At 44.2% G+C, this 25,158-nt stretch overlaps 4 protein-coding genes across 4 annotated transcripts; 2 read left to right on the top strand and 2 right to left on the bottom strand.

Annotated features, from left to right (window-relative positions):
* Nucleotides 1-583: 583 nt before the first annotated feature.
* On the top strand, nt 584-6,837 carry vps26b (VPS26, retromer complex component B). The gene is made up of 7 exons (XM_048266133.1): nt 584-678; nt 1,135-1,375; nt 1,907-2,063; nt 2,459-2,623; nt 3,105-3,280; nt 5,117-5,259; nt 6,454-6,837. Exons 2-7 carry the CDS (start codon nt 1,153-1,155, stop codon nt 6,598-6,600), a joined length of 1,011 nt encoding a protein of 336 aa, XP_048122090.1. The 5' UTR covers nt 584-678; nt 1,135-1,152; the 3' UTR covers nt 6,601-6,837.
* A 1,407-nt stretch (nt 6,838-8,244) lies between these two features.
* On the bottom strand, nt 8,245-12,154 carry thyn1 (thymocyte nuclear protein 1). The gene is made up of 7 exons (XM_048266132.1): nt 11,822-12,154; nt 11,527-11,729; nt 11,365-11,433; nt 11,059-11,151; nt 10,825-10,920; nt 10,414-10,564; nt 8,245-8,413 (listed from the first exon to the last, which is right to left on the bottom strand). Exons 1-7 carry the CDS (start codon nt 11,865-11,867, stop codon nt 8,367-8,369), a joined length of 705 nt encoding a protein of 234 aa, XP_048122089.1. The 5' UTR covers nt 11,868-12,154; the 3' UTR covers nt 8,245-8,366.
* Nucleotides 12,155-12,201: 47 nt separating this feature from the next.
* acad8 (acyl-CoA dehydrogenase family, member 8) lies at nt 12,202-19,269 on the top strand. Its single transcript, XM_048266131.1, has 11 exons — nt 12,202-12,387; nt 13,236-13,336; nt 13,573-13,742; nt 14,239-14,348; nt 14,554-14,630; nt 15,021-15,158; nt 15,593-15,728; nt 17,182-17,279; nt 17,769-17,921; nt 18,242-18,344; nt 18,472-19,269. Exons 1-11 carry the CDS (start codon nt 12,273-12,275, stop codon nt 18,525-18,527), a joined length of 1,257 nt encoding a protein of 418 aa, XP_048122088.1. The 5' UTR covers nt 12,202-12,272; the 3' UTR covers nt 18,528-19,269.
* A 690-nt stretch (nt 19,270-19,959) lies between these two features.
* Nucleotides 19,960-24,435, bottom strand: LOC125309310 (V-set and immunoglobulin domain-containing protein 2-like). Its single transcript, XM_048266130.1, has 6 exons — nt 24,181-24,435; nt 23,427-23,631; nt 22,387-22,539; nt 21,580-21,699; nt 21,194-21,329; nt 19,960-20,275 (listed from the first exon to the last, which is right to left on the bottom strand). The coding sequence occupies exons 2-6, from the start codon at nt 23,578-23,580 to the stop codon at nt 20,149-20,151; spliced, it is 690 nt and encodes a 229-aa protein (XP_048122087.1). The 5' UTR covers nt 23,581-23,631; nt 24,181-24,435; the 3' UTR covers nt 19,960-20,148.
* Between the last annotated feature and the right edge of the window lie 723 nt (nt 24,436-25,158).

Raw genomic sequence — 25,158 nt, 5'->3', positions numbered from 1 at the left:
TATTTTAATATATGGCTGAAAAAGGTAGAGCATTGAAACATTTTCAATATTACCATTTAAAATCATATTCTTGTTTAATATGACCACAATTTGACATCAATTTCACCCCTGTAGGCTGAATAATTCAGATTTAGCCATTTTAACCTCTTAACAGCCATTTTGGTGGCCATTTTGAAAATAACCCCTTTCCCAAGGTCAGATTTTACTAGATTTTTAGTATGTTGTTTAGCATGTCCAACAGTACCAGAATCCATGAAAAAACCTTTTGTATCAATTTTTTTGACGTTGAACCCTATGTTGACCCACCTAAATGGCAAAGTAAAAAACAAATATATAGTGTGCCTTTAAAGCACCCCTGACCTTTGTTGCGTTTGTCATTCATTTTTATATCAATGTGAGTCTCACTAACATGGCAGATGTGCGACGCAAATGGTCATAATGTCTGAACCCAACGCATTTGTTTTTCTATGTTGTTGATACTTTACTTGCATTGAACATGCAAATGAGAGGGAGGGCCCTTTAACATGTGACGCGGGTTTGTCCACCGGAAGAAAACGTGGATTTTGTTCTACCCAACAGGAAGTAAACTGAATACGCACTCACTTCACATCGGTGGGTTGGATACTGGCAGCTGACAAGTTTATAAATACAATCGGTGTTCTGTGAAACAAAATAAAGGTTGGTTTAAAACACTGGCAGTTACAAAGCTAATCATAGGTTGCCTTGTTCAAATAACGCATGTGTTTGCTTTACAATGTGTAGCGTAAATTAAGGACAGAAATGGTGGAGGTAACGTTAGAAAACATTTGAAATTCAGAAAACACAAGAACATGGCGACATTAGCTTAATAAGATCATTTAAGGACTGCACTGTAACAGCTAACAGCTAAACATTAATTACATTTAAGTTAACCTATATTACGGTTATAATTGTGCAGTTGCTTCAAAGAGCACGGAACCGCCGATCATTTTACAGTAACGTTAACGCTAACAGTTGGCTAGGTAACTGTTAACCTAAGTGCTTGTTAAGGACATCACGGTTTCCTTTAAGTTAATGCTTTGCTGGGAGAGAGAGATAGCAGAGCAGCTGATATACCAACTGAAATCATTAGAAACCATTTTGTGTCTCTCGTAGGTGAAATAGTTCTCCGTTATGAGTTTCTTCGGCTTCGGACAGAGTGCTGAGGTAGATATTGTTCTAAATGACGCCGAAACGAGAAAGAAAGCAGAGCACAAGACCGAGGATGGGAAGAAGGACAAATATTTTCTCTTCTACGACGGAGAGACAGTGAGCGGAAAAGTGAACGTCACTCTCAAAAATCCAGGAAAAAGACTCGAGCACTATGGTATCAAAATCGAGTTTATTGGACAAATAGGTAAGAGTATGTCCTTTCAGCCAAATATTTTTTAGTATTAATATTAAGTATTAATCTTCAATGTGTTTTGCCTGACTTTTCAGGACCAGTCATTTTGAATAAATAAATACATTTGAATAAATTGAGACAAAATAACTATCAGCCACTTCAACAGATTTAAAACATGCTGAATCATAATTGAATTCCTCTGAATATCTACTAGTAGTAGACTATTCTAATCGCTTAGAGACGACATGTCCTTGAAACATGTCTTCAAAGGTTTGCCCTGAAAAAAAGAGGCTACAGGAATGAATTACTTGAGATGGCATTGTTTCCTAACTGAAGACTCTTGCCTGTTAAAACATTTCCCAAGTTAACCTTTTTGGCTGTGTGTGTGTGTGTGTGTGTGTGTGTGTGTGTGTTATAAATCACCCACAACTTCCCCAGTGCTTTGACATGGTCAGCATTTCCCTTTAGCTTGGAATGTAAAAATTTGCAGTTTGTATTTGTGATTATTCCCGTCAGTGACCTGAGGTGTATGTGTGTCTTCAGAGTTGTACTATGACAGGGGAAACCATCACGAGTTTGTGTCGTTGGTGAAAGATCTCGCCAGACCTGGTGAACTGTCGCACTCGCAGTCGTTTGACTTTGAGTTCACTCACGTGGAGAAGCCGTATGAAACCTACACTGGCCAGAACGTCAAGCTGAGGTGAGACCAGTGAACTCCCCCTTCTCCTGCTGACAAATCCATCACAGCACCACACTGGTGCAGTCAAGCCATTGAGAACCAACCAGTTACTGCCTTTTTGGCCTGTTTCTGTTTCATGGTGTTTTGTGTTTGTACATGAGGGAACTGGGGGGGTTAGTGCTAAAACTGGGGTTAACTCAGGGTTTGTGGTAAAGTCCTAGAGCTATGCGACTCTTATTAAGAGGTTTACCACTTTATGTGTTAACTTACCCTGATCTGTCACTAAATCACTAATCGGCATGGAATAGCCATCTGGGTCTCTTCCCCCTCACCATGCCGGTAGTGAAAAGTCCACCTTTCTCAGGTGTGTTTGTTTGCTGTTATCTCAGGTGTGCTGTTTTCTGTGTGATTCTCAGGTATTTCCTGCGTGCCACCATCAGCAGAAGACTGAATGACGTCAGTAAGGAGATGGACATTGTGGTGCACACGCTCAGTACGTACCCTGAGCTCAACTCCTCCATCAAGATGGAGGTGGGCATCGAAGACTGCCTCCACATCGAGTTTGAGTACAACAAGTCCAAGTACGGCCTCTCTCTTACACTGTTACATCAACCATAAATCATCAGCTTTAGATTTAAGCAATAAGCCCCGAGAGACCACACTGATTTTAGAACAGCTAAGGGGCGTTGTTAGGCACGACACGCTATTGAAGTGCCTAAGACCCTTAACCTACGGACTCGAGTAGCTTATTGCTTTTCTAAAACAGTTACTAGAGATTCCATAAAATAAAGGAACTGCAATGAGAAATGTAACAATTTATTCATAGATAATCATTCTTCCGCCAAGAAATATACTGTATTGTTTCCAAGCAACGTCGAGACACAGCTACTTTAACTTCTGTATGAAGTTATGGTAGCGCAGTAATATAGAACGAAATGCGGTCTAGGTGAACACGAATTCAGCCAATCCTAATCAAGGACCGGAACTATCCGTTTTAGAAATGTGAACACTTTAGACTGAAACCATTGAGATGTGGTGTGTTAAATTGTCTTCCAAACTCAGGTATCACCTGAAGGATGTGATTGTGGGGAAGATCTACTTCCTGCTAGTGAGAATAAAGATCAAGCACATGGAGATTGACATCATCAAGCGGGAAACCACGGGAACGGGACCCAGCGTGTATCATGAGAACGACACCATCGCCAAATATGAGATTATGGATGGCGCACCTGTCCGAGGTAAAAATGAGGCTCCAAGTCTGTTATTTTTTCACTGTGTAAAAGAACATCTGAGTTTGAGGATTTCCCTGCATTGTCCGCAAGTCCTTTTGCAACTTCTACATGTAAAATTTGGTTCCCATGTAAACATAGGTGTATTTTATAGTAATGTACTGGTCGACAAGGAAGTTTGCAAAGAAAGTGAGTGCAATTTGAACTCTGATCCCTGGGCTCTTCAGCTGGTTTATCATTCGAACATGTTATTGCTAAAATGCAGCAGCCCTCTCTGTGGAGGAGCTTCACTCTTGTCAAACTGGTCTTTAATGCAGTTGCCGTAGCAGTTAGCCAGTCAGGTGACAATCCCCCAGATGTGGTTGCGTAATTGCATTGGTTTAGCCTGTAATGCTAATAGTTTCAGAGCAGGCTAACTGAGTGACTAAGTGTATGAGTATGAATGTCTGATGTGTTCTTGAGGACTCTATAAGCACAGAAATGTTAGATATCAGTGGATCATGTGCTTTTAAGACTCCTGGGCCTCACGTGATGGAGTAGTTTAGTTTATTGCCTAACTGTAGTGAGGAGGCCTCCATAAAGGGCCGTAAACCTGGAGCAGCCTTCGTAAAAGCCTGGGATCATGGCACACTGTCTTCCAGGCGACCGAGTAAAAGAGAGGGGGTGCACATGGCTCTCTCGCCTGGCAGCACTCTGATGGGCTTGGACCCAGACAGGGCATCGGGCACAGCTCGCCAGGTCATATGACACACCACGCCTCGTCGACAGTGAGCAGAGGACATATGGCAGACCTTTAATGCCCCCTGATTGGAGTTAGCCACTTCCTAAAACCCTGTGTGGTGTAGAGGAACACATTGTGGGTGTGTGTGTCTGTGTATATGTGTGTCTGCCTCTTAGTGTGTGTATGTGTATGCATATGTGTGTAAATGTAGGTGTATGTACACTGCCCTCCAGTGCTTTGGAAACGCTTCACATATTTTGCATAATTTACAGTATATTCTTACCTTTGTGATGACTTGGCTTTGATGTGCCAACACAAGCTAAGAAGGCATGTTTTATTAAAAACTGAAAACGACTTTGGATTTAAGAACAACAAAGAAACAACTCTGGCTGCCATTAAACCTTTGCATACTCATTAGAAAGCAGAGTGAGACTGTGCCGGCTTGGCTTAGGATTAGAATTGCTTGCATTTGCCATTTTGCTTGAAAATATGTAATTTAATCCATGTCATTCACACCGCGTGTCCACCTAGTCAGGAAATCATCTGTGTACTTATATCTGACACGCTGTGAGCTGCGCCACACTGCTAGCTGAATAAACCACATGTACTGTAAGCCAAGGCACACAACACAAGTGACTCATTTGATTAACTAGCGCCACAGGAGGAGTACAGCCAAATCTTTGAACCCAAAAGAAGGTTCCCAGTGTGCAAACAAAACCCCTTAATGAAAAAGCCCTCCAACTCAAGAGCTTAAAGGAGAAACAGTATAAATCTAGTGTTTGGACTTTACAGGAAGTGACGGAGGGAAATAGTTGTCTCGCATAATGGAATCTCGCAAGAATCCTGTTCATGTTGCACAGCATTTGTAACTTTGAGTCTGTTAAGAGGCACAAACACAGTCTAAACTCTGCCCCTATAACATAGTTTAGTAGCCTAGTCACTAGCAGGATAGCTCAAGGTAGGCAGCATCGAGTACTTGGTGACCTCGAACAGGGCTCTATGTTGTAACTGATCAGAGCTTTAACTGGGCTTGGCCTGTAAGCCTGCCTTCAAAAACTCAGTGCTCATTTTACATTTTTATGGACTAATTAATTCATTTATTACCTTTTTATTTTGTGTTTCAGGAGAATCGATTCCCATCCGATTATTCCTGGCAGGATATGAGATGACTCCCACCATGAGGGACATCAACAAGAAGTTTTCCGTTCGCTACTACCTCAACCTGGTGCTCATCGACGAGGAGGAGAGACGCTACTTCAAGCAGCAGGTACGCTCTCCGCCTCTCAGTTCAGTGCAGTGGGCAATGTAACATACCACAGTGACCAATGTAATATACAGTATCAGTGCCCAATGTAATGTGTGTGTAACATATATCATAGTGGCCAATGGAATGATTGGAAAAGAAGGAAATCCCAAATTTCCCTCAAGATTAATTCTGTATCTATCTAGAAAGTGTTCTAGACCTGTTCAGAATCATACTGTCATAACACAGGACCCGTTGTTAGCAGGAATTTCATTACAACTAGCCAGATGTAAAGTGTGTAAGGTTCTCCTGTCCCAGTGGCTGTATGTTTGGCTTGCGTTGTAATTATCATCTTAACTAGCCCAGCTGTGTAATAGGCAACCCCAGCTGTGTAATAGGCAACCCCAGCTGCTCAGCATCTTGGTCCAGGCCTCTGCTTCTCACAGTACTGACCCAGTGACTTGGAGGGTCAGTTGAACAGCTCTTACTGAAGTGTGATGGGCAGTGCTCTGCTACTGTATAGCCCACCACAGGACAGTTTACACCAGGATGGATGGATAGATAGATAGATAGACTTTAATAATCATCAAAGGGAAATAAAAAAAAAAATCGATAAAAGTAAAGACAACTAACTATAAGTAAACAAGCATCTATACTGACCAACAGTAAGGGAAGTCTCCTTGTGTTGATAGATATGATGTCTAATATTTGATGGATTCTAATTGGTTGTCACTTGTCAGCTTTTTATCATTCTCAAAGTCACTCTGAAAGTGATCCCCAACGATATTGTTCTTCATGTTGTTACTGTTGTAGTTTATGTACGTCATTTTACAACAAGGCTTTTTTGCCATCATCATTATAGTTATCGTTCCTAGTGTGAACAGTTCCACCTTGGGAGGTGTCAGTGCTGTGCTATAGACCCTTTCAATCTGTTCCTAGAGGGCTTCTGGTTGAAACGTTCAAAACCAACACAGATAAATTGGGCTTTAGCATAATGCTCTACAAAGTGTTGACTTTAAAACTCGTTTTTAAATTTTGTTTGTTGCCAACTTACCATTAGTTCAATGTTGTTTTCTGTGCCAACGGAAATGCCTCAGGAACGCACATGTTTGTTTATGCAGTTGAAAGGGTGTTTAGCTCCCCTGGGCCTCATTCCACCATGAGTAGCTCTGTTTCTAGCTTTGTTCACTAGTATCTCTGCCCTGCTCCTCCCCACAGGAGATCACCCTCTGGAGGAAAGGTGACATCGTCCGGAGAAGTATGTCCCAGCAGGCCACCATAGCCTCACAGAGATTCGAGGGCTCAGACCGCTCCAGCTCAGAGAAAGTGCCGGAACCGAAAGAGGAGAAGGAGGACAGCAGCTAGGCGAGGAGCAGGCGCCCGAGAGAGAGAGAGAGAGAGAGGTCTCGGTGGCCAGTCGGGCAGCCTCATCTCAGCTAACGTCGTCACTGTCCTGGTAGCTTCCAGTTTTGTGTAATTCTAGCTGCTTCAAAAGGGATCAGAGAAAATCAGTCACAGCCCCACATAACAGCTCACTCCTGAAAGGCTCTGAAGTCACACTGCGGGACCAGAGCCGGCCTGGAGTGAGCTGTTATAGGGGGCAGGCCGTGTGGGAATAGCTAACAGGGAACAGCCTGTGTGGGCCTCTCAGGTGATGAAGTGAAGTTCTTTGTAATGTGAGCTTAGTTTTGTACTACATGGATCCAAAAAAAAGAAAAATATGCAACATATGAAAAAAACAAACAAACAAGAGGGTGGTACTCAACAGCACGCTTCTAAATTGATCAAACCTTTTCTTTTGTCACGTATCGGTTGCAATGTATAGTATATTTTTGATAAGTTAACTCCACGTGCACTTGGGCCATTAACCTCCCCTCAGATTGTAGGAGAGAGAGAGAGATGTTGCATTCTCTTTTTAAACATTCCATTCTATTAAAACAAATGTATCTCCCCCTGCATTCCCCTCAGACCTTTATAATCATCGTTTTAAAGATGTTTTTTTTTTTGCACTAACAATTTAAGTACGCTTTGCTGTCCTTTTCCACTCTTCGGTGGCCATTCCGTGCGAATCTGCACTGGGAAACAAACATGTTGACCATGACCTGAGGGTTGTCTCCCAGACACCCTTCTCAAGGTCCTGGGTCAGTTAACTAACTTTCTGCGGGACTAGGGCTTTGAATATTGTGTAGAGCTGGACACACATATGTGAATACTTAAAGAAAAAATTATCTACTATTTTGTTCACCTCTTGGTCTTTTAAATCTGTCTTTTAAATCCAGTACATTCTGCTAGGACCTTTCTTCCTCCCTGACAGAAAGGTCTTTTGTTTGCCATAGGAGTCGAGTGTTGTCTTCAAGAGCAAGTAGCAAAAAAAAAAAAAAAAAGCAATCATGATGCTTCTACTACTCACTGCGCTTGTTTTTGCAATCCATTTCCACTTTTCTTACCGTACATACACACATACGGAAAGCACAGAGGAGACGAGACGCTCTCACACGTACTTTACTGATTACTGTTGACAGTATTCTAATATGAATTATGTGTACATGTGTCCAGTCTTAAGAATTAACAGAGTCTAGACCAGTCGCCTCAGACTGGAGGTAGGATCAGTCTCCTGGTGGTTGTGTGTGTGTGTGTGTGTGTGAGTGAGAGAGAGAGAGAGAGAAAGAAAGAGAGCATTTATTAAATCACATATATAACCTTTTGCTCCTGTGTGTGTGTCTGTGTGTGTGTGTGAGAGAGAGAGTGTGTGAGAGAGAGAGTGTGTAACATGGCTCTGTGAGTGTGTTGTCTCTCGCTGCAGTGAGGCTCTGCTGCCCACTGTCTGTGTGGAGGTCTGAGAATCCTTCTGGTCAAATAAACTTCTAACCTGTCAACTCCAAGCCTGTGTCCTACGTGTCTTTGAGCATGCAAGCTACACCGCACAGCATCACACAGACCAACATGGTGCTCAAAACACACCAGAGGAACAGCAGCATCCAGCAGCATAAAGGTCCAATGTACACATGGTTAACTACAGAAAACTTTATTAAATATAAAACAATATAGAATACTTAGTCCTCATTGTATAGTATCTTCTTAGTGTCCAGAATGTAACTGGTTTGTTTCTGTTCAGTAGTTGTGTAGTAGTCTTAGAGTGGGTCTTTCTCTTCCAAACTCAAAACAAAATTGAATTCCTCTGAAAGAAGAAAGATCAACAAAAGTGTGAACCTATGGTAATTATGATAGGCCTGTATATTTATTTGTTTCTGCTCTCAGTCTGCATCCAGAGGGGTCACTAATTACCTTCATATAGGCATATAGTACTGGGGTGCATTTCCCAAAACCATAGTTGCTAAACTGTTAGCAACTTAATTGGTTGGCAATTGGAAAATTGCATTGCAACTAACAAAGTTGCCAACTTACTGGTAGTTAGCAAGTATGGTTTTGGAAAATGTATAGTTCAATTGGATGTGTAGTAGGGCTGCACAATTTAGGGAAAATATCTAATTGTGATTTTCTGACAGATATTGTGATTTGCTTATTTTGATTTTTGAATGTTTATTGATTCAGTTCAATATTCCAAATGTCTTTCATTTGTGCCACCCCTGATTGGTGAGCACGCCCGACAGACTGAAGCTAACCAATCAGAATTTCTGTGCCACTTATGCACTACGCACACTTACCTAACATAAGTGGCATAATCAAGGAGGGTGAATTTAATATATTAGTCAGAACTGTGACTAAATTAACTGTGCACAATTATTTGTAGCTTTTGCAATTAACGTGTAGTACCCAGATAGCAAGAAGCTGGCGGCCCACTGGGGTCAGATCTCGCGGCCCGCTGGCATTTTGCTCATCGGTTCTCTGGCGGTCGGTTGGCATGTTGCAGACAAATTGCCCAATATTTTGCCACTATTGGTCTAACATCTTTTTCATTTCTTCAGTTATACTCCATATATAATTATGACCGCCGCGCAGCGTCCAAATTTCCGTCAAGGATTCCCGGGACACTGTAAGACCGGGGTACACGAAACTTGGTGGGCATGTAACCCCACATGGATAGCATGGAACCTCCGTTTTGATCTGTAGCCCCCCCGCTGGACTGGACCCCCCGAAAGGAGGGTAGGGCAGACACAGTTTTCTGTGAATATCTCAAGAACCGTAGGGTTTAGGAGGACCATTTTTTTTGTATGTTGATCTCAAAGGGCCATGTCAACCCATTCCATAACCACTCATTTCATGTATAGCGCCACCTAGTCAAACACAAAAAAAGTAAAAATGAGGCGTTATAATCGCAGGTATCTGTGACCTAACATAGTCAAAACTGCACGAAATTTGAAGTGTACGATCATTATGACACCCTCTGAATGCACGCCAAGTTTCGTGGAATTCCGTTCATGGGGGGCCACACAATAAATTAATTTATGTTACTATACACCAACTGGCCTGTAGGTGGCCGGAGACAGTTTTCTGTGAATATCTCGAGAACCGTAGGGCCTAGGAGGTCCACCTTTTTTTTGTATGTTGGTCTTAAGGGGGCATGTCAACCTATCCCATTACCACTTATTTCATGTATAGCGCCACCTAGTTAAAAATTAAAAAAAATTTTCATCACAATATCTCTGGCTGACATGGTCAAAACGGCACAAAATTAAAAGTGTAGGATCATTATTACACCCTCTGAATGCATGCCAAGTTTCATGGACTTTCGTTCATGGGGGGCCTTACAATAAAATAATTTATGTGTACATTTAGTGACCATACACCAACAAGGATTCCCGGGACACTGAAAGACCGGGGTACACGAAATTTGGTGGGCATGTAACCCCACATGGATAGCATGGAACCATCGCTTCTCGTTTTGATCTGTAGGTAGTCATAAAGTGGTTATTATAAAGTCTAATAGACTACAGATCTACCACCCAGCTCAGTCAACATACAGTATGAGCATTATGCCAATTGATGTGCGTGTCTATCTTAGCCCATGGACACTGTAGAGAAAAAAATAATATTGTGTATGATACTTAATCATACACATTACATACATGATTACATAATCAATAACCATAAGTCGATGTGCCTTTGCGTTTTGGTTTGACCTTTGGTGTGCCAAACCTCTGTTTTTAACACTACAGGCAGGTAGGAGCCTTGTTGAGAAGTTAAGGCCTGAGGGGCCAGTGTAGGCAGAGCACTGACCTGCTGTGAGCGGCTGCACAGACAGCCTGGCTCTGGTGAAGAGTGCCATGTCCTTCAGAGGGCCGCCTGTGGCCCGGTGCTCCTGATGGAGCTTCTTCAGCTCGGCCAGTGGCACGAAGCGCTTCAGCATCCTCACGTACTGCACGTCCACCTGAGGGAGCGGAGATGTGAACACACCTTACGCCATTAGGCAACAACACACACCTTAGTACACCATCAGGCAACACACAGCTCACGTCATCAGCGAACACACACACCTCACACCTGCCTAAAAAAACTAAAATAGGTGTGAGACTTAACACCCGGTTCTTCTGAACTAAAATAGAGACACACTGCACTAGGGTGTTGGTCTCAGGAATGTGCTGCCCAACCAGCTGTGGTCTCCAGACATGGACATAGATCAGTTCTCACCATGCTCCATTTAGGGTTGTCCGGTTTACTCGAGGCGTCGTAGTGCACGTCTTTCTTGTCAAACTGGGTGTGGTCCACATAGGCCTCTTTAACAATCTAGAACAATGAACACAAATCAGAGATCAATGCCCTGACCAGACAGATCATGACGGGCAGTAACAGCAGACAACACTGTGCTCCAGCTCCCAGCCTGAATCCTTTCCCAAGGCCAGCTGGTGTCAGTGGCGCGCTCACCGTCATGAGGCCTGCAATGCCCGGTTCTTTGCAGTTGCTGTGGTAGAAGAAAGCCTGCTGACCGACCTTCATGTCCCGCATGAAGTTACGAGCCTGAAGACAACACAACAGCCATTTTCAGTAAACAGAACCGTTTTTTGTTTGATCTCACTTAAGGACACCTGTGGTCGGATGTTATGTATATAAATAAAAAGCAAAAGCAAAACTTATAGCTGGCTTTTTTCAGACCTGATTTGCAACAGTAGTCTGTAACATGTCACATAGGCAGGCAGCAAGGGGATGCCAGTCTTCAGTCATTCTCCCTACCTGATAATTTCTGACGCCATCCCAGCATCCTGTCTGATCGGGGAGGGCCTTTAAATCTTTTATTCCAAACTTGAAACAGAAATATAAATATTTATAGCAAGCATTTTCTGTGCAGCAAATCTCAACATTTAGGTCCCCATGCACACATGTCTGGCTACGTACCTTTACATCTATCCCGTTCTCAAATCTGCTTTCAGGTTCAGACTTCATCAGCCAGTGACAGTAGGATGCTTTGCCAGGTGAGTCTTTAACATCAGAACTCGCAACTTTCCCTTTGGACTTGCTCGCAGTTGCTATTTTCCGTTTGCCTTTCCTCTGAATAGGTGTATCAGAATTGTCCTCGTTGTCTGAGGCAGGTTGGACAGCTAACATGGGAAAATAGTCACTGAACAGCGGTAGTCTACAAAAAAAACCCTTCATTCGTGATTTTTCTTTCCACATTTTTGTTTGAACTTACCTTTAGTGGTATTTTTAGGGCCACGTGCCCTTTTTCTTGGGGGCATGTTTCTGGTGTCAACAGTTGAGGTTTAGTTGGTCAGCTATGGCTCGAATAGGACTCGTAGGACTGCCTGTCACGTCTTTTTGATACGGACTTTCAGGGATGCAAGTCTGAATGAGATGAGATCTGTCCTGTACCTGTGACCCTCTTTTCCCGCGCTGTATGACGATTGCGCAATATTATGGTCGCTCATCTAATGCTTGCGTTGCCTTGCACCCTGATATAAAACGAAGACAGACAACACGAGCTTGCAGTATTTATATTCCCGAAGTTGTCTAATCACGCGATTTCACTGACGTTTATGCGTAGTCGCTTAGTTAAGTCGTAGCTTCTGGCTGACATAACACGGTTCCTGACAAAACTACATTACCCATAAGCAGTGTGATGTGTTGTAACAGCCGAAATCATCATGGCGGCCGTTGGGACACTATCGAGATTTTCCAGGTTAACCTCCTGTGTTTGCAAAAGTCGGCGTTTATTTTTTAATAGGATACCGAGACGAGGAATTGCATCGTGTATCGATCGTGAGTTTTGCAAAAAACAATATGAATGATTTTTATTGGTCTTCTTTGATTGCACAGAAATGATCTGATTGTCAACGTCTGGATGTTAGGTTCCATCAGAAACCTTGTGTAACTTAGCCTAAAACTTTGATGTGCAACAATGTAACGTCAACTTAATATTTGTTATCGTCACACAATGTTAGGTCATGGATAGATCAGTTTGATCGAATGAATGAAGATCGCTAGCCTACAATGTGACGTTGTGGATCGTTAATATGTCCTCCTCAGTGGTTAAAAGCTATCGTTATACAGTTTACAGTTGAGTTTTCGTTTGCGGTGTGGGAAAGAATCTCTGTAATCTGAAATAAAAATGCTAGACCAACAGTAGGCCTAAGGACGGCCAGGCAGAATTTAGCTGTTACCCCGAAATACCTTCAGACAGTCATCATTGACCTTTAAAGGCATGTCTTCTGTCTCCTTTAACACGTAATTGTTCGTTTTAATGTTATGTCATACTCATCTTTCATCTGAAGGTTAATCTACAGACTGTTTACTGCGGGTGCATGCAAGTTGTGTATTCTTTTCATACATGCTTGTCACGTGATAAAGAACCAGCCATTCAGTTTGGGGGTGGGTCTTTGACGCGGATGATCAATATTTCCTTAAAGTGTCTTATGATTAGATGACATTAAATCAGGCAATTGTCTGCCCACTGTCTGAAAAAAAAAACTGCTTTCTAAAAGCAAGACGACTAGAGTCCAATGTTACCCCATAAACGTGTCCAATAAGCTTGTCCTAGCCTGCTCTCTGAATGTCTGTGGCAGGCTGGCAGCACGTGTATCCCAAAGTCAACTTCTCTTGTTCCACAGCATCCTTGGGTCTCACAGACGAACAGAAGGAATTTCAGAAAGTGGCGTTTGACTTTGCAGCCAATGAAATGGCACCACACATGATCGAATGGGACGAGAAGGTGTGAATGTTTCACTATTTGATTTATATTAATTATTATTTGCATATAGAACCCCATATTGTACCAATTATATGTGAAGGTCAGAAAGAAAAAAAAACATGTTATCACAAATCAAGTCAGATCACAAACCACACTAAGAAAAACAAATCTACATAAAACATATTCAAAGTAATTACTGGAGATCATCTATTTGATTGCTGACATGTAAAAAAGCCTGTGCTCCCTGCTGTGTGTAGGAGATCTTCCCTGTGGAGTGCATGCGTAAGGCAGCACAGCTGGGCTTCGGCGGGATCTACGTGCAGCCGGAGGTGGGCGGCTCTGGCCTCTCCCGACTGGATACCACGGTCATTTTCGAGGCCCTGTCTACAGGCTGCGTCAGCACCACGGCGTACATCAGCATTCACAAGTGAGCCTCTTACCCTCACACATCTCTCAGGTTCCTCTCAGCTACGAGGAAAATCAACACCATCATTCATCGCTGACTCACGCTGCCGAGATCCCTCAGACATGCTGACCGCAGCAGGCCAGTTTATGTCCTGAAGAGTGCCATCCAAAATGTATAAATTATTAAACAGAAGCACTTTTTTGGGGGGTGACAAAGTGTAGTTTGGGTGTGCAATGCATTTTGAATGAGATTCTCCGCAGTGCTGTCTGTCTGAATGAGGTCAGGCTTGATCATCGTGCAGGGGGGTAGGAGGAGCATGGCATGATGGGTAAAGCCACATGAGCATCCCACCATGACTGACAGAGAGCTGTAACTGTGAGCTGATTCTATAGCATATGTAACTGGATTGAATGATTGACAGACTGAGTTTGTAACTCTATGGTCATTCCACAGCATGTGTAACTGGATTTTATGATTGACAGACTGGGTTTGTAACTCTATGTTGGTCATTCCACAGCATGTGCAACTGGATGATCGATACGTTTGGGAACACAGAACAGAGGGAGAGGTACTGTCCAGAACTCTGCACCATGGACAAGTTTGCCTCGTACTGTCTAACTGAGCCTGGTAAGCCTGACCTGAGTACTTGCATGATACATGTTCCACATACTGTAGGCCATCAGGGGTCATTGCATTTCCTAGCTATTGTTTGTGGGTCACCCTTGTCTCCCGTTGGTGCATGCTGTAGTTACGAACATTGGCTCAGGACTGGGAGGAAATGGCAGCCCAGCACTCCTCTAGCGTCTTTGTAACGACCCCTTTGTGCCCTCAGGCAGCGGGAGTGATGCGGCCTCTCTGCTGACCAGTGCTCAGCTGAAAGGAGACCACTATGTTCTCAACGGCTCCAAGGTACTGTGGTGGGACGCGTTTATTTCATGGCATTTTAACAGTTGAAGGGAATCTCCAGCTGTTTTTAACTTACGTGACTTACCTTGGACAACAGGGTTAAAAAGTGCTGGAGTGCCCCTTTAAAAGTTCATAGCGCAAATGTTCAAATGACTGTTAGTTATTCTTCACGTCTGTAAAAAAATCTAGTCTAAATCTGCTGACTAAGCACGGAAGCTGTATTTCTATCTAACTTTTTATTGCTTCTGATTTATTTTTGTCCTTGAGTGCTGCTGGCCGATAGAATACATCCCTTGTTGTAAGTCCATGTGTAAAAGTGTCGGCCAGATGATTAAATGTAGCTGTGACCTCTGACCTCTGGCCGGTGCTGGTCTGTGTTGTGTGCTTGTCCAGGCCTTCATCAGCGGGGGAGGGGACACAGACGTGTACGTAGTGATGTGCCGCACAGGAGGAAAGGGCGCCAAGGGCATCTCCTGTCTGGTGGTGGAGAAGGGCACGCCGGGACTCAGCTTTGGCAAAAAGGAGAAGAAGGTGAGAACTGGGAGAGGGAACCAAGGGGGAACCCAATGGGAGGGGAGGGGGGTGGGGGGCAGAGGGAACAGGGAACAGAAGGAGAACCGAGGGGGGGGGGCACAGAGGGGCAAAAACCTTAAGGCAGTCATGTTGGGACTGGGGCACAAGATGGGATCAATTATCTAATCAGACGGGGATCATTTGGGGGGAAGTCAGGGATCAATAACCTGAATTATATCAAAACAATGTATGTACTTGGTTAATCTCTGCAGAGATCAGGCTTAACTGTCTGAGAAGATTAGTTCACTCTATGTATGTGTCAGTCAAGTCAAGAGTATTTATGCTGTCATGTGGTTTTTAAGATGCCCACCAGGGGGCATAAGTTAGTTAGTTCAGCGTTCTGAAAGAATGCTTTCAGTTCTCCTTGCTAAAGCCCAGTGTTGCCCAATCAGGTCGGGTGGAACTCCCAGCCAACCAGAGCGGTGATATTTGAGGACTGTGCCGTCCCAGTAGCCAACCGGCTCGGCGCCGAGGGTCAAGGCTTCAATATCGCCATGAAGGGGCTGAACGGAGGGCGCATCAATATTGGTGAGTTGCTCCTTTCTACCTGAGTGGACTGACTCAAGGAAGTCCTGGTCATCCTTACGACTGTGAAGACTGCAGTCAAAGATTTTCTAATGAGGAGACAAAATAAAAGGAAAAATCCTCCATAGAAATGCATGGGATTAGTTCATAATGGCAATATGGCAGTTATCTACACACATCCCAACCCTTCCAGGCCAAAAGTTTGGCCACAGATACATTGTACCAATCATGTTGTGTGTTGTGAATACATTGTACCAATCATGTGTGGCTGGAGCAAGGTTGGTGTTGTGAAGTCTTGCGCACGCGCAGTTCTGCCCGGAATAGATGCCCGATATGTGCCCAAAGTGTGTTGCAATATGGCCGCCGAGTGGAGGGACCAATTAGGACCATGGAGGGAGTGCTACAGTCTCAACCCCAGTTCACTTACTGCAGATTTTTTCATTCAGCCCTATGTCTATCGGTCATCAGTGTCCGTATGAAGTACACTTCCACACACTTTTCACTTAACAGTGACGTTTATTACACTTACTCCTTACAGAGACAGAGAAGCGTAATATGAAAGTTTAATGAAATAAACGACAGCTTTGTATTAGGTGGAACAGTAAGCTCTGCTGCTTGCGGTTGTGTGAAGCACTGATGCAGTCTCCTGTCTTCACCCCTTTAGAAAAGGTCACTCAAAGCCCCCTTCCTTCAGGTTATTACACTGTGTGGGTTAAACTACAGATTTATGGAGGATACATACCTGTAGCGTAATATTAATTTATTTTAAGCATGAATTTGTTTGGTTTGTGGTGCACCATTGACCTCAGTTACCTCTAAATGCCTGTGGTCCAGTCATGTGTGTGGTCCAGTTATTGTCTTTTGTGAGTGAGTCTCTTTGGGTGCACACGGCTTAGAGTAACTCAGAGTCTGCGATCTGTGTCTCTACACACAGGCCTCAATTAGTGTACAGATCAGTTCATGTAATAAAAGAGACTCGTCTGATTGACGTGACATCGAATCTCTGGGAAAACAAACACCTGTAAAGCTTGGTGGTAACCAGTCATGCGTCTGATCTGAGTCTGAAACATGTCATTTGTTGACTTTCAATTATTTATTTAGATTGATTAATTATTACTAAAACTGACTTTGAAAGCAGTATATTTTCACCCTGTAATCTCATGCAATAACTTCAGGTTATTTACAGACAAGATTAATATGTTGTGTGTCCTTTAAAGTTGACCTTACCACTATGTCAACAAAATGGAAGAGCGACTCTGTCAGTGTTGAAATTTACACCCTCAGTGCTGAGGGCAGTTATTCAGTTATTCTAACTAGAGGAAAGAGTTGAGTTTTGAGTTTGTTTAGATCCTCTTTTGATCCTCCATTGATGTTTGTTATCCTTCCTTGTTGAGTCCTGGCTTAGAGTATGTGTGTGTGTGTGTTTGTGTGTTCGTGTGTGTGTATGTTCCTTCAGCTTCGTGTTCTCTGGGGGCTGCCCATGCATGTGTACAGCTCGCTCGAGACCACCTATGTGTGCGCAAGCAGTTTGGAGAGCCGCTGTCCAGTAATCAGGTAAGGAACATGGGAAATGTGCACCATGCAGTCAGGCACAGACATATGGTAGTGAGAATCTCTACAAGTTTTTAATTGATCGTTGGTACAAACTTTTGCACAATTTACAGTGTAAGAACTATTCACACTCAAATATATTGTTATTTTAGCGTAATAACAAAACTTTATTTTGCATTCATGTCCATGATCAAGTCGTTCCATTTTAACTCATTAATATCCATATGGTGATATACTAATGTTGCTGTAGTTGTAATTATGCCCACATGGCGGTGTAATAATGTTTATGTTGTTGTTAGCTTAGTGTGAACACATGTTGCCCTAGTGATGTTGTGGTTCCTATCGCCAAGATGACATTGTGATGTTGTCGTTCCTATGGCCAAGATGACATTGTGATGTTGTGGTTCCTATCGCCAAGATGACCACTAAGCTGGTGTAATTACACATGTAGCCGCGGTAACACTGCAGTGTTGTGATGCCCTCTGTGTTTAGTTCCTGCAGTTCAAGTTGGCCGAGATGGCCACTAAGCTGGTGGCGTCACGTCTGCTGGTGCGGGAGGCGGCCAAGGCCCTGCAGGAGAACCGGCCCGATGCTGTGGCCCTCTGCTCCATGGCCAAACTCTTCGCCACCGACGAGTGCTTCGCGGTGAGGGCTGCACTGCTGCATTATTCCAAATGATTTACATTTCAGCCCCTTTCTGGTGAATATCTGAGATCAATTCTAGCTCCACACCCATTGTACTGAATCCATGTAGGTGCGGATGGTCTGACTCTGCCGTTGCTACTACCATTTACCACAGCCACTCCTGATTTCGAAACTATAGTGTCATCCTCTCTCTGATTGGCCCTACCTCTCTCTGGTGTGTGAGGGAAACATTAGTGTATTGTTGAGTGAGGCTAGTATCTCACGGAAGGGAGATTCTAGGTGGGCATTACCAGGCTACTGAACCTCCTCTCTGTTCCCAGATCTGTAACCAGGCGCTGCAGATGCACGGCGGCTATGGCTACCTAAAGGATTACGCCGTCCAGCAGTTTATGAGAGACATCAGAGTCCACCAGATACTGGAGGGTAATTTCGCCACACACACACATACCTCTAATTTCACTCAAACATCAGGAGAGAGATTTTTTTTCTGTCAAAATGTGAGCAGAAGTGAGCAAGCCAGTGGTGTGAGGCTGATGTGTGTCTCCTGTAGGAACCAATGAGGTGATGCGGATGATCATTGCCAGAGGTCTGCTGACGGACTCATGATGTAAACCACCACCAGCTCCATCCTTCAGCTGAGGGACCGCACTCTAGACGCACAACTTCCTGCTGCAGTGTAGCATTCCTACCCGTGTGTGTGTGTGTGTGTGTGTGAAATGTACTAATCTGTTAGTGTCTGGAGCGGACCCACCAGCAAAACCTCAGCTTTGTGTGTTCTAAGGTTTAGAGGTGTTCGAGTAGGCTTAGTTCAGGTCTTTCTAGGGATTTTTGAGATTATTTAAAAAATGTCAGATAGTTTTTTTAAATTGTATATGAAGTAACACTCCAACTTCTGTTATTATTCTATGCTCTCTGTTCTCCTTGTGGTGTCGGTTAATGTTTTATAAATGCCTTGTACATCCGAATGCCTTACTTTTACTGATAAGAGAGACTTGAGAAGTCCTGAGAGGACATGTTGATAGCCATGCTGAGATGGGCTTCCTTGTTACGGTTGCACCATTGGCTCCCATGGTTACGGTTGCACCGGGGGCAGTGTGGCTTAGACAGACAGAGTCATCATATTACCAAATCTTCGCTTCTTGTCCCCCTGTTAATCCCGATTTAAGCTTAAGCGAAAGGCTCAGAGGTACATGAGATGAGGAAAAAGATTTTCCATTTGCATTTCCAATGATGAGTGCAACATCCGTGTGTAATGCCACGACCTCCCTGCCCTGCCCTGGTCAGCCCCACCACCTCCCCTCCCCTGGCTGCAAAGGTCACCATGGACACTTGCCAGCGATCACTACAACCCCCAGGAAGGGACTCAGCGACATTACAGCATATCAGTATATTGGCCAGGGAGAACTGCTGTGGCCCAGTCAGGGGGGATAGGACTCTGACCATAGACTGTATAGTCTATGACTCTGACCATGTCTGTACTAAACACCCACACACACATAAATAAATAAATGGATAAAGATGACATAACTGTGTTGTTTGGACCTCCTGGTAGTCATGCTGCTTTTCCTGGTACACAATCCAGTTCATATCAGTGTGGACCGTGGAAGTGAAACTCGCAAAGACAGCAAAAGATCACTGCAGAGAACATGGACCTGGCTCCAACACAGTGATGAATCAGACATAGGATCAGACAATATATCTGCGCGTGAATTGTGTGTGTGTGTGTGTGTGTGTGTGTGTGTGTGACCACGTGTGACCACACTTAGCAGACTGCTTTCTATGGCTCCATCTGTGTGTGCAGGTAGTGGTGTTCACACTCACTCAGGCTGGTGCAGATAAGAGAAAATATAGCAGCACTCAGTGAAGCATCCTCCAGTACACAATCAAATGTGTGTGTGCGTACTGCACCAGACAGCTAAATGATGTGTGTGTGTATACTATGTTAGATAGTTGAATGATGTAGTTCATGTCGAATGCTCTACTGGGGTTTGGGGTTGGTTGAATAAGAAACGGGAGTGCTCAGGTTATGTGACCTTTTAATTTGAAAATATAACAAACAGTATATAATGAAAACAGCAATAAAGTATCACTTATCAATACCAGTAAGGAGACAGTTTCAGTGATAAAAACAGTTGTGGAAATACAAACTGCTACACAAACAGAAGACAGAAGTAAAACCCTCTTTAGATGAGCCAGGCCTGTGGATGTGGTGTGTGTGATTTGACTCCTACACCAGTGGACTGAACTGAGACCCTTTCAGCCCGGGAGGGTCCTTGCTGTCCTGAGGGAGTTTGGAGCGGGGGGACTCTGAGGTGCCTGTCAGGTAGACCTCAGCAGGGTCCCCGTTCACCTGCCTGGACACACACACAAACACACACATCACACAGACACATAACAAACACTAGCTTAGATGCACTCTAGATGGGCCAGTTCAATGGATGGGATTTTGTCCTGAAACCATTTTCAATTTCTTTTTTTTTATAGATCAATATTTATTATTAAGTTGCTGATATTATTTGTGGCAATACTTTAATCCTTCAGGGTGAGGGGACTTCAAATCCCTGGCCATCTACAGTAGTAGTGAAGTAGAATTCATATACTAATAAGTAATAAGGCATTTAGGCATCTATATTGTCTCAGCTCTGGCTGTGGGATTTCTTCCAAATCCTCGGTCAGCCCTCCTGAATCGCCTTTTAGAGGAACTAAATAGTCCAAAAGCCTATAGGGTTAATCCTGTAGGTTAAGTGCTGTGCAGAAGCTTTTTTCCATAGAATGTTTTGCTATTTCAGATGTGCCCTGCTTTGACGCATCTAGTTAGACGCTGCATTCCAGGCAACTCGGCAACTTTACAGAAACACCACGGAAGAATGCATATCTATGCCCCTTGGTGTCATATGGAAGGCCTTTTAGAGACTTGAATATTGACGCCATGGGGCATTGATATGAAGGTGGTACCCAGTTAGTCCAAAATACTATAAGGATCATGATGCTAGTCAATCAACAATGTTACATAATGTAATATCAAGCATTCCAGGTGCACATTGGCAATATCAGAGAATTCATTGTCCATATTATAAGTCCATGAAGCATCAGACTGAGTTTGAAGCTGTTATTTTAAGGTAAAAGAACTGCATTGTGTTGATTTAAAGTCAGGTAGATGAGTTTTAAAAGTGACTTTGAAATCTCAGCTTCTGAGTTTGTCTGGAATGCAATTAGAAAATTTCACGTTGTAAATATCCGACTTCTCGAGTTGTGAAGGAGAAGTGTGTCACCTCTGCCCGTTCTGCAGCTTGTTGGAGGACCGCCTCTTCCTCCTCCACAGGAAGCAGGCCACAAGAGCCCCCAGTAGCAAGAGGACGAGAAACACGCCCATCACGGCTCCACCAACCACACCGGCCGTGCCCACGTCTGGAAGACAGGAGGTTGGACTCAGAAACAGGATTTATAAACAGAGCTAATAAGGACACCAGACCTCAGGGTTACAAGCTTACACTGATGGACCAAGCACAAAGAATAACTCTGAACACTCACTGATGGACCAAGCATGAAGTGTGTCCTATGACAGTGTGCGTATGGTGTGTTCTGTGGAAGTGTGTGTGTGTGTATGATCTTTGATGTTGTGTGTATGTGTGTGTTAGGGGATTGTGATGATACTCACAGGACACAGAGATGGTCAGGCTGCAGGCGGTGCGGCCGTACTCATTGGAGGCGGTGCAGATGTAGGTGCCAGCCAGGGCGATGGAGAGGTTACGCAGAACCAGGGAGCCGCTGATCTGGTCTGGCAAACACACACACAGACAGACACAGACACACACAACCATTTCAACCAACATTGACTTTGCGGCCTTGACTATCAACAACACCAAACACACAAACACACACACACACACACAGCTATAACAACCAACAATAGAAGAAACACTTATACAGCCTTGACTGTCAACACCAACCATCTCTCACAACTTTCACAATTAGCTACACTAGAAACAATTACTCTCACAGACTTTAAAATTGCCAACGCAACTTGCATTATAAACCACAGTAGAAACAGAAATGTTCCTCATCAACAGCAGAGTCTCAGGCCCTGTGCCCTGTGAGGTTACTGCTGAGGACGTGAGCAAACACTGGGCTTTTGATTTGGCTAATCTGCTCCTGAGAGGAATGTCTGCCATGTTTACTCACTCACTGACTGGCAAACATACATGCCAGAGATAAGGTGTGATTGCTGGCTCTATATTAAGCTCTCTTATTTACCGATACTAAGAGGCTTCAATGAGTTATGAGATATTGCCTTATGCATTAAAGCAGCACTCAGAAACCATGTGTTCTCTAACCGTTTCCTGTGTTCTCTAACCGGTCTGTGTTTTCTTTATCTGCGTTGTGTGTTCTCTAACTGGTCTGTGTGTTCTCTCAGCAGGATTGTGTGTTCTCTAACCGGTCTGTATGTTCTCTAACCGGTCTGTACCTGTGACGGCGTTCTGCGGTAGGACCTGGTGGTTGGTTCGGCTCCAGGCGTAGATGGGTCGGGGGTTCCCTGTGGCACTCTGGCACTGCAGGGTGACGTCATTGCCCACGTAGGTCTTACCTGTCAGCTGGCACACTGGCCAAGAGGGCGGCGCTGCAGGGCAGAAGGGCAAGAAAAGAAGCCTGTAAAGAGCACCAGGTCTCTTAGACTGAAGGAGGTGGCATCAAAGATTGTTAAGGCGGAGCAAGATACTCCCCGTCAGAAGTTCATGTCTATGGGCCAAAATGGGGATCGAATCCTGTCTGCATAAAGAGGCGGTCGATGACGATTGATTTGAGCGCATTCGATGCAACCGCCAACAGCAGCTGCATAAATAACCGGGCGACACCTGATATAAGGTTGATTTTCTCCAGACTGGAATGCTCAAAAATGCTAAAAATGTACCTGAAATGTTCAGAAGGGTTTGAGGATCATGAAAACGTGCCCGAAATTCACATTCCTAACTCTATAGAACCAAGACCTTAGCATATGTGGTGAAATTCTGAGCTATGCCCATAGACTTCAATGGAGCAGTCGCTGCCTCTGCTCTGCATAAAGGGGGATTTTGACCCCCCCCTCGTGCGATCCGGGTTCCCGGAAGTGGCTCCTGATGAAACATCTTGCTCCGCCTTAACAATCTTTGGTGGTATGCTCCTCCATGCACATTTGCGTGCGATGGGCGGGACACAAAGCAGGACTATACCAGGCCTATGAGACAAACACACACACACACATACACACACCACGGCCTGCTCTCTGCTCCAGCATCTACTGAGCACAGTGAGGTTGATGATTCCCCGGCCGTTGTCAGACTTAAACACTTAAACACACACACACACACACACACACCACGGCCTGCTCTCTGCTCCAGCATCTACTGAGCACAGTGAGGTTGATGATTCCCCGGCCGTTGTCAGACTTAAACACTTAAACAACACACACACACACACACACACACACACACACACACAAGGTGGCCCACTCTCTGCTCCAGAACCTACTGAGCACAGTGAGGTTGATGAGGCCCCGGCCACTGTTGGTCCAGTCGCTGGGCGTTTTCACATCGCAGATGTAGATGCCCGCGTCTGACAGCCGAACCTTCTGGATCCTGAGCGAGGCCACGCCGTTGGACGGGGGATACTGGAGCAGGGACATCCTGCTGTCCCACAGCTGCTGCTTGTAGAGCTGCCCGTCGTAGTACAGCACCTGCAGAAAGGAGAGACTCGACATTCAACATGCACTTCATGGTCCCACAATGGACATTAGTCTCTGGCTTCTACCCATGCTGAGTCCATACAGAAAACTTTGTGTAGAAATGTACGCACGTCTATAAAATTCAACAGGTGCCGGACACTAGCCAATACAAAAGAAAAAAGAAAAGATATCCGCACACTGTCTTAAATGCTGCCAGTTTAATGGTACGTTTCAACCACTCAGGTCTTCGCCAGGTACATAACTCAGGTCTTCGTATGTACCTGGCGAAGGACTGAGTGGTCGAAATGTTGTACCATTAAACTGGGAGCATGCAAGACAGTGTACAGATATCTTTTCTTTTTTCTTTCATACAGAATATTTCCCACATAACTAACTAAAGAACAACAGGACAGACTAAGACGGCAAAAAAGCATATCTAACAACATTATCCTAAAAGAAATAAATACACTTATGTTAAATCTAAAAAACATCCTCAGCATCAGTTTTTCTCCATGTTGTTCCCACACACACACACACACACACACTCTCCTGTCTGCTCACGTCTTTAGCCTGAATGGCAGGGACTCCTGGGGGGGCGTAGCGCCACTCCAGGGTGAATTTGGGATCTCCTTTGGTGAGGTAGGTGCAGGAGAGCTCGGCGGCCTCTCCCTCCTGCACGTACACCGGGCTTTTCACTGAAGGTCCCGCCGACCAGCACACGCCTGCACAATAACACAACACATAAACAACACACCGCACGGGTATAAACAACCCAAATAAACAACACACAACACAAATGTAAACAACTCAGCAGGTGTAAACAACCCAGCAGTGGTGTAGCGAACACAAGCAGTATATGACAGAAAAACATACAAATGCAAATACAAACTCAGTCACACATAAATTACATAATATATAAACACTACACAGATGTACACAAGACAACACCTACAAAAAACACAAAGATGGCAAATTGACTACATTAAAGAGCGTTTTTCTACTCATTAGAGCCCTCAAAACACTTTAAAAGTTATTGCCTCACATTCCCCTATTCCCACGCACACACACACACTCCCACACACACTCACACTCACACGCCCCAACACAACAGATACGCAAGAAGGAGCAGCACAGTTTCAAACACCTACATGTGACCAAGATATAGAAAAAAATCACATAAATGACCAGGGGGGTATTCCAAGTATGTGGTTTAGTGAGAAACCTGGGTAAGTTAACTCTGAGTAAGTGGTAAACCTCCTACAACAAGAGCCCTGGCATTGTTTTGTAGGAGAATGAAGCCATACAGCTCTTCTATTAGGAGGTTTACCACCTACTCTGAGTTAACTCAACCAGGTTTGTCACTAAACCACGTACTTGGAATACCCCCCTGAACATTCAAGCAGGGTGGATTTGTTTTTATCAACATGAAATTCAACTCACCTAACCATGAGCTATAGATCCAGAGAGCGAGTACAACCCTGCTGAGCGCCATGTTGTGTCTGTATTCATGTGTGTGTGTGTGTGTGTGTGTGTGTGTGT

Source organism: Alosa alosa, chromosome 16 (genome assembly GCF_017589495.1).
Source record: "Alosa alosa isolate M-15738 ecotype Scorff River chromosome 16, AALO_Geno_1.1, whole genome shotgun sequence".
Classification (NCBI taxonomy): Eukaryota; Metazoa; Chordata; class Actinopteri; order Clupeiformes; family Clupeidae; genus Alosa; species Alosa alosa.
The sequence above is the reverse complement of the archived record's forward strand: the minus strand, read 5'-3'. Positions and strand labels throughout refer to the sequence as shown.

Coding starts and splice junctions, on each gene's coding strand:
- thyn1 (XM_048266132.1), bottom strand. CDS start 11,867: ATGCCCCCAAGAAAAAGGGCACGTGGCCCTAAAAATACCACTAAAG. Junction 11,730..11,821: donor CCCTAAAAATACCACTAAAG/GTAAGTTCAAAC, acceptor TTCCCATGTTAG/CTGTCCAACCTGCCTCAGAC. Junction 11,434..11,526: donor AGAACGGGATAGATGTAAAG/GTACGTAGCCAG, acceptor TTCTGTTTCAAG/TTTGGAATAAAAGATTTAAA.
- LOC125309310 (XM_048266130.1), bottom strand. CDS start 23,580: ATGTCCCTGCTCCAGTATCCCCCGTCCAACGGCGTGGCCTCGCTCAGG. Junction 21,700..22,386: donor ACCGCAGAACGCCGTCACAG/GTACAGACCGGT, acceptor TGTGTTTGCCAG/ACCAGATCAGCGGCTCCCTG. Junction 20,276..21,193: donor AAGCTGCAGAACGGGCAGAG/GTGACACACTTC, acceptor GTGTGTGTCCAG/GCAGGTGAACGGGGACCCTG.
- acad8 (XM_048266131.1), top strand. CDS start 12,273: ATGGCGGCCGTTGGGACACTATCGAGATTTTCCAGGTTAACCTCCTGT. Junction 13,743..14,238: donor GCGTACATCAGCATTCACAA/GTGAGCCTCTTA, acceptor GTCATTCCACAG/CATGTGCAACTGGATGATCG. Junction 17,280..17,768: donor AGCCGCTGTCCAGTAATCAG/GTAAGGAACATG, acceptor CTCTGTGTTTAG/TTCCTGCAGTTCAAGTTGGC.
- vps26b (XM_048266133.1), top strand. CDS start 1,153: ATGAGTTTCTTCGGCTTCGGACAGAGTGCTGAGGTAGATATTGTTCTA. Junction 3,281..5,116: donor GGATGGCGCACCTGTCCGAG/GTAAAAATGAGG, acceptor TTTGTGTTTCAG/GAGAATCGATTCCCATCCGA. Junction 5,260..6,453: donor GACGCTACTTCAAGCAGCAG/GTACGCTCTCCG, acceptor TCCTCCCCACAG/GAGATCACCCTCTGGAGGAA.